The 21,920-nt window shown below is 30.7% G+C and overlaps 1 protein-coding gene across 2 annotated transcripts in view; it reads left to right on the plus strand.

Annotated features, from left to right (window-relative positions):
- uif (sushi, von Willebrand factor type A, EGF and pentraxin domain-containing protein uif) overlaps positions 1-21,920 on the plus strand; it is a 382,421-nt gene that overhangs the window by 241,074 nt on the left and 119,427 nt on the right. For both annotated transcript variants that reach the window (XR_012756945.1, XM_075370063.1), the window contains exons 22-31: positions 1,834-1,957; positions 2,121-2,302; positions 7,282-7,584; positions 9,391-9,548; positions 10,808-10,919; positions 12,804-13,005; positions 15,295-15,405; positions 15,877-16,128; positions 21,225-21,463; positions 21,773-21,894. Coding sequence is in view for 1 of the 2 variants with exons in the window: in XM_075370063.1 (XP_075226178.1) it covers positions 1,834-1,957; positions 2,121-2,302; positions 7,282-7,584; positions 9,391-9,548; positions 10,808-10,919; positions 12,804-13,005; positions 15,295-15,405; positions 15,877-16,128; positions 21,225-21,463; positions 21,773-21,894 (1,805 nt within the window). In the remaining variant the exon portion in view is untranslated. The remainder of the gene's footprint in view (positions 1-1,833; positions 1,958-2,120; positions 2,303-7,281; positions 7,585-9,390; positions 9,549-10,807; positions 10,920-12,803; positions 13,006-15,294; positions 15,406-15,876; positions 16,129-21,224; positions 21,464-21,772; positions 21,895-21,920) is intronic.

Raw genomic sequence — 21,920 nt, forward strand, 5'->3', positions numbered from 1 at the left:
AATTTACTTGATCAAATTTCTATCTGCAAATCTCTACTGAAACTTAAAGAAATTGAATCATTTCTGAAGTGGCTGATCATGGATGAAAAGTGGAAAACCTATGACAACAATGTGTGAAAAAGAACTGGCTGAAGAGAGGAGAAGCTCCATAATCTGTGGCAAATCCCACACTGATGCTCAGTAAGGTTATTCTGTGCATTTGGTGGGACTGGAAGGGCATTGTGCATCATGAGTGGCTGCCAGAACAGGCAGGCAGAACAATAGACTCAGACCTGCACCTGTCGACAGTTAGGGCAATTACACCTAGCAATTCAAAAGAAATGGCCTAAATTGGTCAACAGAAATGGTAATGTATACCACACTGACATGCCAGAGTACATACGTCTTTAATGACCCATCAGAAATTGAGAGAACGTGACTAGGAGGTTCTAATGTATCCACTATATAGCCCAAACCTAATACTGTCAGACTATCATTTGTTTTGATCTCTACAGAACTCCCAGAATGGTGTTAATTTAGTTTTAAAAGAGGCCTGTGAAAACCATGTATTACAATTTTTTGACCAGAAAACATTGAAGTCTTATAGTGATGGGATTAGGTTTTGGCAGAAGGTTATACAAAAAAATGGTGCATGTGTAGTCTTATAATGTTATTTCCCAATAACAATAAATGTATTCTCAATTTTGGCCTCCAAAGTCTCAATACTTAGCCGTGATATTAAAAGTGTTGGTTTGTTAATGTAGTAAAAATTTAGTGAACAAACTCAAAAAGTGAGAGTAAAAAAGTAAAGAAGTCATCATTAATATAGTTAGTTTAAATAAATAAACAGTATAAAATTAATTATTCTATATATATATAGAATAATTAAAAATTAATTATTCTATAAAATAATTAACAGTGAAGTGTGAGCTGGAGCATTATTATGCTGCAAAATCGTGTAATATGAGGGTCATTCAATAATTAAACAGACAAACATTTTTAGTGAAGGAAGCGCTTAATACAGGCAATTGAAACTTTTGCAAGTGTTAGTTGGCAATCTTGCAAATAGTGTTAGTCAGCTGTTTGACTAATATTGATCTGTTGAATATACCTGTTAAATATTTAGCAATTTGATTTATATTTAAAGATTGATTTAAAAATTGATTTAAAGGGGTAAAGAAAAAGTACAAAATTGGCTTCAAGATCAAATTAAGAATTCTTTGCTGAGGGAATAAGAAAACTCTGTAAAAGATGGGACATTGCAGAGAAGTTGATGGGGATTACATGGAAAAGCAGACAAAAAATTATTTATTCTTCATTGTCATAAACCTTTGGTGTCGACATAACGCCCTCACCAAAAACTTTCTGTAACATCCTCACCACTTTACTGCACTTCTTATTTGGCAGATTATTCCACTATTCCAATTTTAATGCAAATCTTTTGTTCAGTCATTTTCAAATAAAGTAAATTGCCACTCATAATAAAATACAACCTAATTCAGCTGTAAAAATTGAACAACTTGTCCAATGTGGGTGAAAATATTAATATACATTATAGACACCATCACAGGGGAAAAACTAACACATTCAAGAATAAATTATCAATGATCAATGATCATTATATAGATGATGTTAAAATGAATTTATAAAAATGATATTCATATAAATGAAGTTAAAAAGTAGATAATGGTGCATCTTATAAATCTTGTCACTTTGTAAAAGCCATACATATTGGTGCTGAATCTATCTGGTTTAAACCAAAGAAGTTAAAGTAATGAAATAAATTATTTATTTGTGATTAAAATGATCTATGGTTATTTTGTGGGTTATAAAGCCTATGTTATTTATTTTCAGGAATCATATCATTTTGGAGATTTGGTTAGCTTCCAATGTGACTTTGGATATGTAATGGCTGGATCAGCTTCTTTACTCTGCACTTCTGGTGGTGCTTGGAATGGAACTGTACCTCAATGTCAACGTAAGTGATTTTTAACAACTTCATGTCTTTATAGTTATGTAATGAGTATACTGAAATTTCATTTATTTATAAGCCTATTCACTGTGCTCATATACAAATTGTTTGTTTTTAAATTTCTTTTTTTATAACTTATTCAACGTAACATCTTTTTGTTTATTTTCAGCTGCTAAATGTGTTTCACTACCAGATGATAAGGCAGAAGGACTGCAGGTTATTAGATTAGATAAAGAAAGTGTTCTTGTCCCTTTTACTGAAAATGTTACCTTAAAATGTAACAATAATGGAAGGAAGCTTAGAGGTACAGCAACTTCTGGATTCAGACAGTGTATCTATGATCCAAAACCTGTAAGTGTTGTTCAGTTATTTTGCATTAGATTTTCATTTTAGTAAAGTATTTTTTTTTTTTCACTATTAAAAGTGTTTTTTTATCATTTATTTTATGTACAGCACTTTTTATTTATTTTTTGATAATGTAGCCTGTATCTTTGGGTGCAATTTCAATACACTCTAAATTCTTTTAAATCATGCTTATTTTGTTCTGATAATGAATGATTTAAATTTCTGCCAAATAAAGTTATGTAAGGAAATATATTTAACAGAATTTCTTTGTGAATAAAAAAAAAACAAAAAGAAGCAGGGATTTGGAAAATTAAAAAAAATTAAGGCTACACAATTTTTCTTTTCTTTATTGAGGAAAAATTAACTATATTTTTAACCAACTTTTAACCAACTTAGATATATTTTGTATTCTTTTTATTTTTGTATTCAAAAAGTTTTCAATACTTCACCGCACCACGCTGATAACTCAGTGAATTCTCAATGAAGCATTTAAAACCTGCAAGACAAATGTTGGCCATAAATATTTATAAAAGCCAATATTGGAAATTATGAGCATGCACTATCCTCTAAGGATTGTGTTTGTTAATGTTAGTTATCTATTTAAGTAACAGTTCTGTTAAATACTTTTGATACAGTTTGAGCTTTAAAAGACTGAAAGTGCAATCTTTACTCTGGATATGCAGTTTTTTCTTCAATGATGTTTAACAAATTAGAAATGTTATAACTGTGCTTTTTTTTTAGAGAAAAGTTTGTGCTCACTTAGTCCATATCCCACCTACCAGCTACTCTTTTTTTAACATATTTTATGTATTTAAAAAATGTATTTATTTTGTAATAACAATTAAAAAATATTACATTACATAAACAATAAAATATCAAAGACCATTTTTCTCTTGTTCACCTTTATTTACCACGCCACCCCAGAACCGGAACAGCATGTAAGCATAACTCAGCTCCAGGGGGGCTGCCTTCACCTCAAACTACCTTGGCAGAACACAAGGTTTCGCCCAGGTAATCGAGACTTGGTCTTGCAGTACCTCTAATGAGAAGACCCCCAAAGGGGTCCCCTTACTAGACTCCGGTCTTACATCCCTCCCCCAGAGATGCTGTGAAGGAGTCCCTGTCTAATCACTGATGGTGGGATACCGGAGCCTCCTACCCCCTCTGGATAGGGCTGTCCCCATCAGCACTGAGTAGGCGCTGCATCTTTATGTCACAGTTGAAGCCTTGCATCCCCTACCCCCAGGTCCATGTCCATGCAACTGACAGACAGGACACCAAGCCTCTCTGCATCTTTATGTCACAGTTGAAGCCTTGCATCCCCTACCCACAGGTCCATGTCCATGCAACTGACAGACAGGACACCAAGCCTCTCACCAGCAGTCCTGTAGATGACCGGCCTCACCACAGGTGAAACAGTGGCCACTACAATCTGGCCTGGTACACGAATTGGCTCTGTGGCCTGGCTTCCAGCAGCAAAAACAAAGGTCGTCAAGTGAATGTCTCATAAACCTACAAGCCACCCATCCAATACGGATACATCCATTACCCTATAATTTATCCACAAGAATGGGCAGCACAGACACAGTGACCACCTGCGTCACAGCATAGGCTGGTCACATGGACATAACTTTGATTGATACTGACTCCTGTGATTTTCCATAACTCCATAATGAACTCATCCTGAGTGATGAGTACATCCACATCTTTAATAAGGTTGTGGACCCTCCTACCACCCCTCCCCATTAGAGCTGTAATGGTGCCCTCGACCTTCACATATATAATATCCTTGCTTATCTGTTCAGCAGCACCACTATCAACCTGCACCCAGATGTGAAGGTCCTCACCTTGTCCCTTATGTGCAGAGAGGACCCCGCCTTTCACTGAGTGGAGGAGGTCAGCATACGTTTCCTCCTTTGCTTTGACTACCACTGTCGTCGTCGGCAAGCTTACCGGCCGTTTCCTGCCAATATTCTTCTGCGTTAATACTAACACATGCACAAAGTGTTTCTTTCCGGCCCATCGACTAAAATATTTAACTGTGTGAAACAAAAATTGCCCAACTCGCCCCGATGGTCCTGAAAAACACACCGCCCAACTATGCCCATCCTTCTTCACCTGAAGAACCAACCGACAGACAATGGAGGCCACCTCACAGTTCCTAGCTGCCGAGTTAATTATTAGAGCGTAATCAGTATGACCAAGGTCAATTTTGGAACCACCGCCGTCCCCGGACCGGTCCCGAGCAGATGAGTATGTAACAAGGAATTTGCCCACCGTCAATTTACCTGAACAAGCTTGGTCCTTATCCATGATGCTTTATGAAATGCTAGAGTATGATTTGGGTGGTTGACCTCATCTGTCAGATCAATTATCCATCCATGCAAATCTAGTACTCTCTTCTACCCCCAGTGGTGCCCTCTACCAGGATTGAAGACTGGAAAACATCCTCAGGTGAGCCCTGAAGGACCAGTTTCTCAAGGTCTTCATCAGCAATACCATCATCAATCATTTGATGAATCCCCACACCTGATCAAGATGCACTCTAGTCAAGACCCATGGCTGGAGTCTGCAAAGCCATGTGACAATGAAGTATGTCTGGCAGGCCTCTTCCATCGTACTCAGCTGAGTTGATTGTCCCTCATGAGGTTCTACGATTATTTCATCAAGAACATCTTGAAACATCTTCATCGTACAAACAGAGGCATCCATACATTTGGAACACTCCTTGATTTCTACTTATATGTTCTTATACTGCCGCACAAGTGAGCTTAACTCCCTAATGTGGTTAAACAAAAAAGTCATGTTATTAATGAAACATCTCTTCCAGAGTTTAAGGTTCTTTCAACCACCTGCACTCCTCTTCCCCTCAATGAGAAGAGTCTCCCTCTTCTCATTGTGGGAAACGTCCTGGAATAACCCACACTTTTCCAATTCAGAAGCCTCCTCTGAAGAGTACAAGGAACCCCTACCACCAGTCTTGGACTTCTTTGTTTGCTCAGCAACTGGTGGAGAAAGGCACAATCTCTGTTTCCCAGATGTCTTTGGAATTCCCTGCCCCACTTCCATATCATCATCAGACCTTACTGGAAGAAGCGGGAAGTTCTCCTCAAGGCCGCTACCACCTGCAAAACCCACAGAGGCTAAAACTTGTGAAATGATAGCTTGTCCCTGCCACCAAGCTGATGCGTCTTTCTTCTTGGTTTCTCTGTGTCTTTCCATCAATCGCTCCTCATGCTGAAATTCCACAATCTCCATTTTTGTCATACTATCAGTCCCGCTGCTGTCTGAGGGGACCTCACACACCAAAACCCAAGAAGCCTCCCCTCTCCTTCTGGACTCTCTTCCTTTAGTGGGAGTTAAATCTCCTCCCAACAGGTGGGAACGCGCCCCCAGATCTAGCTTCACAGTCATATATAGATTAAAGAAAAGTAATCCAAAATGAAACAACTCTAACAAACTGAATAAATTAATACTAACAGTTGTGTAACCAAGCAAACAGTCCTTGGTTACTGTAGGAAAACACCAGAAAATAAAATTTAAAACAAAAAAAAGGACTAACAGTAACATAAAACAACAAAAGTAACTCAGAAATGGAAAAAACAACTAAATTATAATATAAAATTGTAAGGAAAACTGTAGTGGCCATTTTTACAAAAAAAATATTAGCATAAATTGTATCTCATAAAGGCTACATAGGAACTATTTATTTATTATTTATTATTATTTTTTGTTCAATTTAAATATAAATTTACCATTTTTACAACTTTTTGAAATTTACAGCAATTTATTGCTTAAACTAATTACTGTATTAAATGAACTTTTTTATTATTTGTGATTTATCTAAAGAAGTTTAAATTACACCAATAAAATTTTGATGATTAATCCATATCATTTAAGTTAAGATGATTAAAAATTATATATTTCTTTTTAATATGAATTGAATTATATTCATACTGCAACTATTATGATTGTTTTTTTATGGCTGTTTAATATGTAACTGAAGTAAAAAATTGAGGTATTACTCATTTGTCACTGATAATTTTCTTATTACCATGCTAGTTGTTATCCATGCTCTGTTATCTTTGGAGATCTGGAATTAAACTCCTGGAGCAGTGAGATAAGACAAATGTATCAGGAAGTCATTTTCTTCACTTGTATCCTCTAATTTCCCCATTCACTGTTTACTATCATAAATGCAAGCTATGATTTCATTGTTTTGAAACAAAAATTTATATTTAGAAATAAATGAAGTGCTGTAATCACTGAGCACTGTAGTCTTCAAATACATAGAACACCTAAATTCTGTTGGGTTTAGAGGTACAAATTGATAATAACACTTTGGATGTAGAATTTTCTTACAAGTTCAGATCTCTTCTCCGTTTTCATGCTGTTTGATTGTACCTCTTCTGTTGAGACCTAAAGAAAAATTATACGTAAGATATTGTCACAGGAAAACTTATGCAAATAATATAAGTTTTATTTAGTTACATATCTATTTGCACCATTCAAAATTTAAATGTCTATACTTAATTTTGAGCATACCTAACCAATTTATCAATTTTCCAATATCACTTCAACTTACAATCTAATTCTAAACCTAAATATTAATGATGTAATGATTCTAATTCTGTGTTGTTCTTAATGTAATCCTAATAGTATTAACTCATGGGTGTATTGTTGAAATTTGAAACAGTCTTAAGTTAATTTTTGCCCATAACTGCAGTATTTTTCGGCTTTTTCTTATCCATCACTTTGTATATAAAATTTGAGTTCACTGATTTTCTTGAAATTTTGAATTTATAGCTTAAAATAAGATTTTTGAAGTGCAACAATATAAGGTATTGCAGTATTATTATTCATAAAAAATGTTCATAAAATTATCTTTTAGATTATTAGAACTAATTTATTTGGTGTGAAACTGTTCTGTGATTTTATAATGTTATATTTAAAAATATTTCAAGATATTCATAATTTTTTTTTAGGGTTATCCTGATTACTGGTTATCAGGACTCATGCCATCTTGTCCTCGTGTTGATTGTGGCACACCAGTTCCAACACCTGGAGCAGAATATGGTAATTATGTTGATACCAGATACCAGTCATCATTTTTCTTTGGATGTCAAGACACATTTAAATTGGCTGGTCAGACTGATCGTAATGATAATGTGGTACGTTGCCAAGGTAATGGTGTATGGGATTTTGGTGATTTACGTTGCGAAGGGCCAGTTTGCCAAGATCCTGGTAGACCTGTTGATGGTTACCAGGTTGCTACTAGCTATGAGCAGGTAATGGTTTAAATTTTATATTAATATGTTATTACTTTATACTTTAGTAAGATTTAAAATAATACAAGGATTAGGAAATTTGCTTATATGACTGCTACCTGTACATAGTAGGTGATTACATGTATACATATATATTACTGTTGCGATGTCGACGGGATGCCGTTGTTCAACAGGCAAGAGGGGGTGAAAACGTAACAATTACATATATTTATTTATTTAATAATACAAATTTTACATTTATTATAATGATGTATTATAAAAAATCAAGACTGAAAATGATCTAAGGATTAAATGTGATACTTGTATTCTAAATAAATTAATTTTGTTAATATTGTATGTAGTAGTTCATTTATTATTTTGATAATTAATTTTTAAGTCGGTAAGATACTATGTTAAAATTATTTTTGAAATTTTAAAAGATTTTTGAAGAAAGAAAGGAATAAAAAATCAATCAAACACTCAGGCAACAGAAAATAAAAAAGTTGTATCTATAGTTATACAAATGTATTAAAATTATGAGTATTTCATTTATAAATAAATAATATAGTACACTACAATCTCTTTTTTACCAAAAGCTACTTCATCAGATGATGTATGATAATAAAACTATTAAAAAGACAATTAAATGTAGAAAATTTGACTTCTAGATCTATGGTTAAAATGATTTATCTGCTGTTAGTGTTGCAACTGTTTAAAATGAAATTAACTTAAAATGAATTTACTGAATTAAATTTATTATTTCCCTAATCCAGTTAAATTATTGTAGTACCATTAAAACCTGAGAACAGTATGAAAAATTTGTTTATTACTTTAAAAAAAATCTGTTCTGTATATTCTAAATTTACTGCTTATTTTAGGCGAAGAAAATAATTGTTTTGTTTATTTAAAAAAATTAAATCATATGAATGTCCATAACATTCTCCAATCTGCATTGCATATCATGTATTTGGAATGAAATTATTGAAATGATGGAAGAAATATACCAGAGTTTAAAATGAGAATTAAACTTAGCATGTTTGACATTGAAGTTACAGTGACTAATTTTGATTCATTCTATCTAGTGAATATGACTAGGTCATTTTATTTAGTTAAAGGCCGTTAGTTAAAAAACTAGTTTTATATAAAAAATAATTGGTAATTAAAAAACTCAAACAGAACTCTTTTTACTTTATTTTCAAAAAAAAAAAACTTTATTAGAGTGTATTTCTAGTTCTGCATTTTTAATTATATTTGTACTATTTAATTTAATTCAAACTTAGTATTTGAGTATGTCTTGAAGTTTGCTTTATTCTTTTTGTTTTATTGTTTTACAAAATAGAAAACACATCTACATTTTTCATTTGTTTGATTTTTATATTAATTATGCTGTCCAGTTGTGAGTTCTTTAAATATTAGTTATATAAAAAAATGAAAGATAAAAATTTGTGCATTTATTTTCCTTACTTTAAGTTCAATAATAGGTGCAAATGTTCTTATGAATTTACTATGGTTGTTTTTTGTGGATGCATATATGTGAATTAGTGTGTAAATATTTAATAATTATGTTTTCATTTTTATTTTACTGTTAGAATGGCAGTAATTAACATTTCCTTTAATTATTTTTTCTTTTAGTTTCTGTTAATCAAAAGATCCATTATTATGAGATTTTGCATTAAAGTAATAGTTTATTTTAGAAAATTTATCACAACTTAAATTTATATAATATAATAGTGTTTGATTAATTATTGGTGTTTATTATATGATATATTTGTTTATCATATGATGTTTATTTAATGTTAGATTAATCTCTTGAATTATTTTTAAAAGGGATCTGAGGTTAAGTTTGGCTGTGATAAACCAGGATACATACTTATTAATCCTCGTCCTATAACATGTACCCGTGAACCAGAATGCAAAGTAGTAAAGCCATTAGGACTAGCTTCTGGACGTATTCCTGATTCTGCCATCAATGCAACCTCTGAAAGGTATGTTAATTTAAATACTTCAAAACAGAATTGCTTAGACAAAAGGATTGTAATAATTTCGTTCAATTTTCTACATTAAGGATTTACTTAGATCTGTTAATATATTTTTTATCAATATTTTCTCAGAGATATTTCAAAAACTGCACAGGTTGAAATGCACGGTACTCTTTTTCTTTTCATTAGGAATATTTTTATTTATAAACTGAAATAATGACAAGAATAATTATGGTGAATAACTTCATAAATTCCTTTATTAAGTTATTTATCTTGATTTCTTTTTTCTTACTTTAATTTTGTTTTATTCAGCCATTTACCCAATCATATTGACTCTTTTAATAAAAGATTGTATTTAATTCATAAATTTTTGCTTTATTACTAAGATATATTCATTTAATTTGAGTTCCTGTTAATCAAAAGATCCATTGTTATGAGATTTTGCATTAAAGTAAAAGTTTATTTTAGAAAATTTATCACAACTCAAATTTATATAATGCAATAATGTTAGATTAACTTCATTACTGCATGTTAAAAATAATATTTCCACTTCTACCACTTTAGCTAACCTATAAAACCTATCAAATTTGCATTATTATTATTATTATTAAATTTTTTATTGTAGAACTACATTAGAATACCAGTCTCTGCAATGAGTGATACAAAAACGATGTGGGGTGTCATTATCAGACTGTAAGACTGTGCTTTTAACAAGGTTCTGCATGATCATATAGTTTTTATAAAAATATTTACTGTAAATTTTCACATTTACCACTTAAAGTAACATCTGCACTGCTCATAAGTGTTATTAACAACATAGAGCACTGGGAAATTAAATATGCAGAATTATTCTTTATAACATATTGCTTTCAAAGTTGTCACCAATGATGATGGATTTATACCATCTTTTAAATTTCTTGTCAAATCCATTTTGGAAGAATTTTTTTAGGGATTTATTCGTCATATGTCTGACTATCTTCCATTGAATGTGTGTCATTAAAATGATATCATTGAAGATTTCCTTCTATTAACTAAACAAGTAGAAGTCTGGGATTGCCAATCAGGTTTGTAAATAATTTATGAAGATAATGGAAATCTATTCATTTATAGATTTCCTGTAAGTTTTGTATTTTTCATCATAAATATTTTATATCCTTTTGCATCCTATTGTTTGGTTTTCTTTATTAGCATTTAATATTATAAAAATTCAAAACAGATACTATATTATTATCTTTTAGAGTTTTTAAAATTATTTAATTTTTCAGGCCAAACTATGAAGCTCGTAACATTCGTCTTAACTCTGTAACTGGTTGGTGTGGAAAACAAGAAGCATTTACATATGTCAGTGTGGATCTTGGTCAGGTTTACAGAGTAAAGGTAATTATTTTACTGAGACTAGAAATGAAAAACAAACAATAAATATAATAAGAAAAATATTTATTTATTGTTTACTGCTTTATTTTTCTTCTATATTTAGTAGAGGTTTTTTCATAGTGATCTCTGTTTGGAAATTAAAATAAAAATAAATAAAATAATTATGGAGTTGTGTTAACGATGTTAATTAATGATATAAAATCAGTAACGAAGATGTAAACATACCTCTCTACATGCTTTATACATAAATTTGTTTTAAATTAATTTATTCATAACATTTTCTGATGAGGCAGAGATGTCTGCAGAAGTACTAAACATGAAGGAAAAGATAAGCCTAAGTAGAAAATCAAATTTTTTAAAATACTGTTCTGCAAGGATGCAATTTACCAGTCTATTTTTTTGTTTTTTGGAAAATAAGTGATGAATAACGAACAAAATTTGAAAATTTTGAAATATTCAAAGAACTTTATATTAGTATTACTTCTCATATTACATTGCTGCTGGTCTAAACCCCAGTGGCCTGAAATTTTGAAGAGTCTAAAGAAAATTTTTAAAAATTAATAAACTTATATTGTTAAAACAAATCAATCTTTGTTCAGATACACCAAAAGTTAATTTTAAATGAATTATTAATAATTTTTAAACTGTATAAACTGCTGGCCTCCATGGTGCGAGTGGTAGTGTCTCGGCCTTTCATCCAGTGGTCTTGGGTTCAAATCCTGGTCAGACATGGTATTTTCAAATACTACAAAATTGCCATTTCATTTCATCTCTGAAGCAATACCTAACAGTGGTCCCAGAAAAAAACTACATAAGCTCTTATAAAAATGAATTTATATGAAAATCAGAAAATACTTTATAAAAATCTGTAAGTTTTTTTATACAAAGACAAATGTGAAGATGGTACAGTACCTTGCCAAATGTCATGCTTTATACATAAATAAAGCATGATACTTTATACATAAACAAACACCATAAGATGTTTGTTTGTTGTATGATTGATTGCAAATCAATCATATTTGATTGATTTGCAAAAGTAAGGTGTTAAACAGGTGATTTGTGATGGGTTTTACTGCTAGACCAGCCTGGTGGGCTCTTTTTGACATGTATGAAGGAGCTTTGTTGATTACCAACAGAGAGTTTAAGGTTAGACTTAGTGATTTGAAAAACAATTTTTCATTAGGCTCATATTTTTCTCAAATTTTATCTTGATAAAAATTATCTTAATTAGATTTTTATTTCAGTAATCATAAGACAGATCACAAAATTAGACAAACAAAAATTTGCTAACCAAAGCAGAAATTGCTCCCTTTTGAAGAAATTATTCAGTCCAATCTATGAAGCATTTAAGATTTAATATAATCTTCATTGAACTTTAAACTAATTACACTTGAACTTCAATTATTCTGAATGAGCTGCACATTTGAAACAATCAACTTTAAATCGAAAAGTTACCATTTGTAATGCACTCATAGCCTTTTATTTTTTTTATCTGGTATTGTTTCCTAATGGGAAAGTTGATGCTATTTTCAGAATTATGCACTTATTTTCAGATAAAAAGTTATACTAAAATAAAATTTCACTTGAAAAAGTTTTTAATTTTACTTTTTTATTATATAAATGGCTATCATTTTTAACTACATTTTTATCTTGTTATCCAATGGATAATTGGCCTTCAATGATATGTGTATTGCAGTGCCATAGAGCAGTTATTCATTTGATATATTGTTGAGTCACTATCTTGCTGGTCATTACATAGATTACTACATGTAATTTTCAATGCAAGTCTAATTCTCTGAAAGAAGATTTCTATTTATTACTTTTGATATGATAATAGTATTTTAAATAGTATACTCGTACTAATAATTTTATCTTTTTGCAACAAAGGCAATTTTAGTAAAAGGAGTTGTAACAAATGATATTGTTGGAAGACCAACTGAAATTCGTTTCTTCTATAAGCAATCTGCAGATGAAAATTTTGTTGTATATTTTCCTAACTTCAATCTGACAATGAGAGACCCAGGGAATTATGGTGAACTTGCTATGATAACATTACCAAAATATGTTCAAGCTCGTTATGTTATACTTGGTAAGTTCTGCTGAAACACTAAAATACTGAAATTTATTAATTTTACGTCATTTTTACTGAATTTTTTTTCACAATTCTCTTCTCTCTTTTTTATAAATGATTTTCTGTTATCATTTTTAGCTTGCATGTTGTTTAGATTATTAATTTGAATAAAGGAAAATCCAATGTGTAGAAGCAAGGGAAGCAACCTGCTGGTAAACACATTATTTATTTGATAACATTTGCTGTAATATTACTACTTAATAACAATGTTGACTGTAAGAATTCTTTAAGATTTCTTTACAAAACTATTTGAAGATCATATTTAAAAAAAAGACCAATTAGCAGTTTATTCAGGTGTATTATATTCTATATTTTTAATGGCACTAGTTTTTAATCTGTCAGCTTACAGAAATCTACAGTCAATGCATAATGTTAATACTTGATCTAGTTTTTATATTTTATTTTTAAAAGAAAAGGAGTTATAACAAAATATAAACTTTTTTTAGTGACAAATTGAACCAAATTTTATGATAAAACATTTTTTTAAATTTACTTCAAAATGTTTTCAGTCATTTATGCAACCACCATCTGTGTCAGTGAAGGTGACACTTTATATTTTATACTAACATTATCACATCAGCCATCATGGACAAAATCATAGTAAAAAAGGGTTACATCTGTTTAATACAACTAGTTATTAGAGCTCCAGACGTCCTTTTTATTTTATTATTATTTTTTTTAATAAAAGCTAATAGAAACTAATGGAATGTGTTTAAACTAATTTTAAGTAAAAAAAAAAAAAAAGAAAAAAAAAAAAATAGTTTTATTGATAATTTTAAAACTATAAAAGGACATAATCTATGTGTTTTATGCATTTTGTGAGGAATTATAAATATGTAAAAAAAATTTAACTATAAATACAGACTGCTTCAATCCACCAAATGAGAAGAAAAACAATCATTAGTTAATCTGCTATTCCAGTGGCTTTTTAATACAATGGTAATGAAAAAGGTTAATGTGGCTTGTTAAAAAATAATAATTTTTTTTTTTACTACAAAGTCCTACTGACAAATAATTCAGTCAGTAAGATTCTGAATAGTAAATAAATTATATTTTAAGAATTGTTAGTTAATTTATAGTTAAAAATTTTTCTCTTTGCAACTATTTATAAGAAAAACTAAGAGAACAAAAGCAAATGTGTAGAAAAAGTTTACTTTTATTATAAGTTTACTTTATACAAGCAATTATAAAGTAAAATACTTGTTTATTTTAATACTTGATCTACTATATATCTGATCAACAATATGAAAATACCCTTTTTTAAAACTACTCCAACTTGTTTTTTTTTAAAAATCCAAACATAAAAATATAATCAAACATGGATAAGGTGGTTTTAGCCATTCAAGCATACTTTTCAATGAGTTGGCTTATTATGTAAATGTTAACTGTTTAGATTTAAAGTACTTTGTTATGCCATTTATCCATTGTTTCTATAAATGTGTTTTTAACAAAATCTAGAAGCAAAAAAAAAAACTTCTACTATTACTGCTCTTCAAAATCGAATAAGTAAATAACTATAAACATAGTGTTGTAACAAAGTTTGAACTTATAATGAAACTAATTGAACTAATAAGAAAAACACAAAAAAAACAGTAATATAAAGAAAAATAATGAATCTGAATTAGAAATGAATGAGGATAAATGCTGATGTTATTTTCTCCAACCAGTTTTTCAGCTTCTGCTGGTTCTGGTGTGTGTGTGTGTGGGGGGGGGGGCAAATGCAATTACTGGTACTGGCTTGCAATTACCGGCCTGACGAAGTACTTATAATTCTTTTAGTGCAATGTATTCTTTTCATATTATTGGAATGGATTTGGTATAAGATAGAAACATATAAGTCATTTGATGTGTAAGCAGACCTCTTGCTTAACCACTGAAAAAGCCTTTGATAAAATTGAGTTTGATATCTGCACAGCAGTATACTTTATCAAGCAAAATTTCTGTTTACCAAAATAGCATAATTGTTATTAGTGCACTAACAGTCTATTGTGAACCTGTGTAACAGTTAAAAGAAACATTTTTATTCTGATATTTTATTTAATTGTTAAGTATATTTGGAATAAAAAATCCCATTTTTTCTGAAACTCAAATCTGAGATTTAATTAAAATCTGAGGTTATCTCTAAATCAAAAGGTTAGAAAATATGTAAATAACACTATTCTTTAAATATTTTAGTTGTTTATTTTCCTGCATATAGATCTTGAAATTTATGTTTTAATTATATATGTGTTTTAATTTAATTTTTAGGAATTGTTAGTTTTATGGACAATGCATGTCTAAAATTTGAATTAATGGGCTGTGAAGAACCAAAAGTAGAACCACTACTAGGATATGATTATGGATATTCACCATGTGTTGGTAAGGAAAAATAATAATAACCTCTTTTATAGTATTCTTTCATTTACCTGATAAGAAACATTTTCATCTTGCTGCAAGTAGTTTTACAATTCATTGTAGTGGAAAAAACTGAATAACTCTGAATACTGAATATCAGTATAGAAAAATAATGCATAGTTATTTTTTTGCTATTTTGTTAATAATATTTAATAGTTTATTATGTAATTTTAAAAAAAAATTTACTATCTTTTGAAGGTTAAATTCAGTTAAACATTTTTTATAACTTTAAATGTATCTCACAAGCAGTTACATATGTTTTGGTTTGTTTTTTTATCAGAAATAAAATGACTTGACTTATTAAGTCATATAATTATTCTAAATTTTATTGTGTTACTCACTTAGTTATCTGTTGCCTATATATTTAATTATAATCTATATAAATAACAACAGTGATATGTTTGTAAATTGCAACTGATGATTAACTTGTTACAGACAATGAGCCACCTGTATTCCAGAATTGCCCACAGCAACCAATAGTTGTAAGAAGAGGACCTAATGGAATAGAACCAGTTAATTTGACAGAGCCAGTTGCTGTTGATAATAGTGGAGCAATAGCTCGTCTGGAAGTAAAACCACAAGGATTCAGAACACCATTGACTGTATTCCATGATTTGGCTGTTAAATATGTTGCTTATGATTTTGATGGAAATGTAGCAATTTGTGAAATAAATATTACAGTAGTTGGTAAGTTTTAATCTTGTAGATTTAGATTTTATCTTGTTTTAATGATTAATAAATTTAATCTGTGTTTTATCATGATATATATTTTTCAGTTTTAGTTATAAACATAAGAAATACCCAACAATCTTGGTGTCATCAGAAATATTTATTTAAAATTAATTATAAAAAGTAATTTCAAGTTATTTGGAAACTTCCCTGAGTATATTTACATTTAGCATTTTTTTTAATGTATGGGTGTATATATGTGCATCAGTATAGCAATTTTTTGAGCAATTTTGTTTTATTTAATTTATTATAGTAGTGTATTTATAGTAAGAATTCAACAATGGGTCAAATACTAACCGAACAGGTGGAAAATTTCAACTAATGTTTCAGAAATGCCAGCAGATAACGAAAAGTCCTTCAAATTGGAAAAATCTTTTTCAAATATTTTTTATGAAAATACCTGCAGGTATAGAAAATGTGTGTAAATATTTGGTATTCCACCCAGAAACACACAAAAATTTTATTAAAATCATACAAACTATTTTTATTAAGTTATATACATTAAAATTTTATTAAAAATTGTGAAGATGATTAAGAGAAATTCTGCTTTGTAACTTTCTGTTCAAGTGATCATGAATGTATAGCCTATCATGCAAAAGTATGGAGTATTTCTAAATATTATTCAAAATTCAAGTTGCAGAAAAGAATTTGCAACTCACTCAAATGTTTTTATTAGTTTCTTATAACTAGCATTTAAAATAGTCATAATGAACACTCCATAAGACTTAAGTATATTTAAAAAAATGTCAGAATGTACAAAGTGGCCAGAAACTCACTGTACCCTAAAGCTAAAAATATGAGTTAGGTTAATTAAAAATAGGTTAGTTAATTAAAAATATGAGTATGTGTTTAGAACATACAGTATTTTCATTGGGGTCGGTTGGCAACATTTTTTTATGTCACACATTGAGTAAAAGACAATTGTGCTAAAACGGCTGACACAAGTAGTTACAGCATCAAGGAGCGGTTAGTGACAAGTGTAGGGGTTCATGAACAACATACTAATCAAACAATGAAGCTGATTAGTGATATATTTCAGTAATAATTTAATATGCCGCCACCAGGAAAAGCAACAATGTTGGCTTGGCAAAAATGTGTGGTTTGAATTAGACAGCATTAAAGATAGGCCATGGAGTGGATGACAGTTAATGTGGTTAGAAACATGTGCTGCTGTTGCATTTTCCATTGAATAATCCCCATTGAAATCAACTCGTAAATGGCCAGCTCACCATTGTATACCACGGACAACAATGCAAGACCATATGCAAAAGGACTTGAAGGTTAGGCTATTTCGTCCGATGTTCATCAATGAACTTTCAGATGCAGACATGGAATATCATGCTGCATCCTGACAGGCTTTATTAGAAACATTTCCTGCTGCATTGTACCGTGAAAAGGTGCATTTTACTGATGAATATGCAATGTATTGGAGTTTGCATGCCAGAAATGTATCTATCATTTTGGGCAAAAGAAAATCCTTATTATGTAACAGAGTTGGAAAGAAATCCACTGCACATCATGATATGGGTTGGAAAGCTCATTATTTGTTTAGCCCTTATCTTTTTGACGGGTCAGTGAACGCACAAACTTATTAAAAGATGTTGGAGGCATGGTTAACACCACAGCTTCAAGAGAAGAATCTCATGGAATGACCATAGTATGGCTGCAGCAGGATGTAGCACCTGCACATTTGGCTCTATCAGTCTGTGCATTTCTGAATGAAAAATTTCCAGAACATTAGATTGGCTGCAGTACTCCAGCGTCACAAGCTTCATTATCATGGCCACCACAAAGTCCTGATCTCACTATACCAGACAATTCATTATGGGGAATTATCAAGGCACATGTACCTGCACGTCCACTACACCACAAATTAAGAATTACATGATACTCTGAGGGACACCTTCTGTTACATAACACGAGAAATGTGTTGTCACATGTCACAGAAGACGTGGTGATATATAGAATTGTGCATGCAACATGATGATGAACACACAGACCCATGGACCATTAAAATCAATACTATGTGTCAAGTGAGTAAATACAATAATTCATTATTATATTGCATTTTTCATTTATAATTCATTACAAATTTTTAGTTCTAACTTTAGTGGTGGGTACAGTACTTTATAAATTCTAAAGTAAGAATATTGATTGTATTGATCTCTTCTGTAAAATACCTTTTCCCTTTCAAATCTTCTATTGTTCTGAATGGTTAGATATATCCTATTCTTCAAGATATCTTAAAGAAATACAAATCAGTGAGTTCACTCTGGCGATTGCTATATCACTTGAGATTGCTAAATACCAACATTTAACAGGTGTAATGATGTAACCAGATGCTTGTGTAGATTTCTGGCCAATTAAATTCAGAAGTTATATACATTTATGTTTAGATTTAAGTAGAACCAGGCTTCTTCTGAGAAAAAATGTTCAAATACATTTCCAGTATGTAGCTAAATTTAAGGAATCATTGATAGAATTCTACACATTATCCTAGTAGAGAAGTTTTAATTCTTGTTGGAGAGAAATTTTGCAAAGATAGCCTATTGCATGCATAACACTATATGTAGAGATATTAGACATACTTACAGTTAGTGCAATAAAGATGATGTAGAGAAATTAGCAACATATTATGTACATTAAGTATCACAGCTGTAAATCGTAAGTGTTTTTATATAAGTCAGAAGTCTCTTAGAAGAATGAAATAATGATATTATTTCTCAAGAATAATTGCCTTCCAACATCAGGCTTGTAAAAGAAAATTAGGAGTAATGTGTACCTTCTTCACTTAACCAAAGCATACTTTATTCATTGCTGCATATCAGCATTCCAAGTTTCCCCTAAGATGTAGGTGATGTTCAGGCTCATAAATTTCAAATTTCATTTGATCACATAATTTCATACTGTATTAATGTTTAATATGAAATTTCATTGTTCACCAGAAAATATTTTGTGACTGTAACATGTTCATGACATTGTGCACCTGTATGGATACACGAGTTCTTTTTTAAATGATGTCATGTACCCATAGGGGCGAACTCTGCCCATTAGTAAAGTGTGTTTTGTACCATATTGGGTATACGTTTTCACAGGTTTCTTCTATTCTAACATTTATTTTTAGTCTGGCTATATTGTAGGTGTTTAAAATCATATAACGGCATATTAGAAGTGTCGTGAAAGAACTTCATAATACAAGTTTTCAAATAACTATATTATTCAGGTAAATATATATTATTATTCAGGTGTATATTATTATTATTCAAGTAATATTATGAGGGTTATTTTTTTTTCAAGGTTTGATCGGTCACGAAATTAAAACCACAGTGAAAATAAAAAATTTCTTATTTGTAACAAGTACTTACATAGTTACGGTATTTCTCTACATAGTCGCCACTCCGATTTAGACATTTGTTGTAGCGTGGTACCAACTTTCCAATACTCTCGTCATAGAATGGAGCTGCCTGTGTTTTCAGCCATGTTTCTACGCACACAGTTTGCGGTACTGAAATCTCTCTCACAATGGTGTAGAGAGCTGACCTTGAAATTTCAGGAAATGAATCACTCAATACAGAAATTGTGAACCAACGATTTTCTCGAATTGCCTCATCCACTTGCTCATCGGTTGACACTCACTTCCTTCCCTGACCGCCTGCATCATGAACATCTGTACGCCCTGCTTTAAAGTTGCTGCACCATTGTCGCACTTTGCTGTCACTCATTGATATTTCACCGTACACATTACTTATTCGTCGATAAATTTCAGCTGCATTACACCCCTCAGCCTGAAGAAATCGAATTACCACACGCACTTCACATTTGGTTGGCGGGAGATGCTATTGTTGTAGACATGTTTACGTGCTAGCTGCGTGTTCAGAACTAAACGAAATGACACAGTGTGATTGAAGGCCATACTAGAGACGCTGAGCAACACATATGCGCAAAGGTTCATCCGATTTTTGCGCGGATTTTGTGACCGATTGGACCTTGAGAAAAAATAACTCTCGTATATTCAGGTGTCTGCGCAACTAGTGGCATTCTTAGTGGCAGGCTCAAAGGAATAAGAGAGCTCATGTACCCATGCAGGTATATGACGCCCAGGAGTTATATGTTGTAACAAAGGCGCGTCATACACCCGACAGAGTTCATGCAAAAAAAGTAAAAAAAAAATATATATAATTGGAGTTTTATTTCTTTGAAATTATGCTTGTTTCATGTATAAGTCATCAAATATAAATTAAACAATTAAAAAGAAAATTTTGGATTTTTGTAAATATACATGTAAATAACTATGGCAAATAAAAACCCTATGTTCTTTGGCAGCTGTCACGAAGGTGTTAAGCCATAACTATGCTTGCTTGTTCATGTCTTTTACTAATTAAACTAACTACTACTACCATTTTGTTTTAGGAAATTTAGAAGGGTATGTTACCCCAGAAGAACTAATTTTTCTTTTTTCTGTGTATTAAGTTTTGTAATGTTTAAATGACATTACTTTCAAAACATCCATTGTATGCACGTGGAGATAGCTTACTCTGGTTTTGTCTATACAGTTGGCTTTAGTACGTATACTTATAATAAAATATCACTTAGATTTAAATGTGAGTTTCAACATTTTAGTGTGCCATTATGAAAAATGAATGAAGTAGATCTAAAGAAAACCCTATTTAGGTTATTAGATCTCCAGGAACTTTCTTTAATTCACTAAACATGGAAAGAATAATTGCTACAAAAAATTATGTAACATATAATATATGTTTATATTTAAAAATGATAAAAAAAATATATATTAATGAAGTTAAAATAAAAATTATTTTATGGTGTTATTTCTATGTTAGAAATGATTATATTAAAGAGCTTTAATCCCTGATAAAATTCTGCAACAAATATTTTCTTCTGTGACATTATACTTATAAAGTCATGTAATACATCTTAGGTTAACAGTATTTCAATGAGTAATATTCTTCATTAAAATCTGCTCCTTAATTTCTTATTAGCTTTTGACTCACAACTTTCATAATTAATATATGTATTTATTAATGGTCTTGTTATAGATGAAACACCACCACTACTCAGTTGTCCTCAAAGTTATGTTATTGAGTTGGTCGATCATCAAGATAGCTATGTAGTTAATTTTAATGAAACAAGAAGACGAGTAAATGTATCGGATGCATCTGGAGAAGTCACTGTGACATTTTTACCTGACAAAGCTACAATAACGATTGGAGAATTTGAAAATGTTACTGTTGTAGCTAGCGATAGATATGGAAATAAAGCGACTTGTTACTTCCAGGTTATTACTATTATTGTTAATTCTATGCGATTTACTTTTTATATAAAAATACATTACATAAAATTTTAATTAAAACTAAGGCATAGGCTTATTCAATGTTCAATGTAATAGAATTTCACTTTTTACTGAACTAGTTTTGTAATTATTTAAAAAAAATTAACTTACTCTGTCCAAAAGTATTTTTATAAAGAAACTTGGTTTTCTTGTAAAATTTTTATGAAGGTTATCATTTTTTCTTTTTTATGAAAAGTTTATAATTTTAATTATAAGTTATAATTTATAATTATTTAATTTATTTATTTATAACAGGTGTCGGTACAAGCCACACCTTGTGTTGACTGGGAACTAAAACCTCCTACAAACGGTGCTCTGAACTGCTTACCAGGAGAGAAAGGGCTACAATGTATTGCTACTTGCAATCCTGGATTCAGGTAAAGAAAAATTATTATCATGATAT

This window comes from Lycorma delicatula, chromosome 1 (genome assembly GCF_047948215.1).
Source record: "Lycorma delicatula isolate Av1 chromosome 1, ASM4794821v1, whole genome shotgun sequence".
Taxonomy (NCBI): domain Eukaryota; kingdom Metazoa; phylum Arthropoda; class Insecta; order Hemiptera; family Fulgoridae; genus Lycorma; species Lycorma delicatula.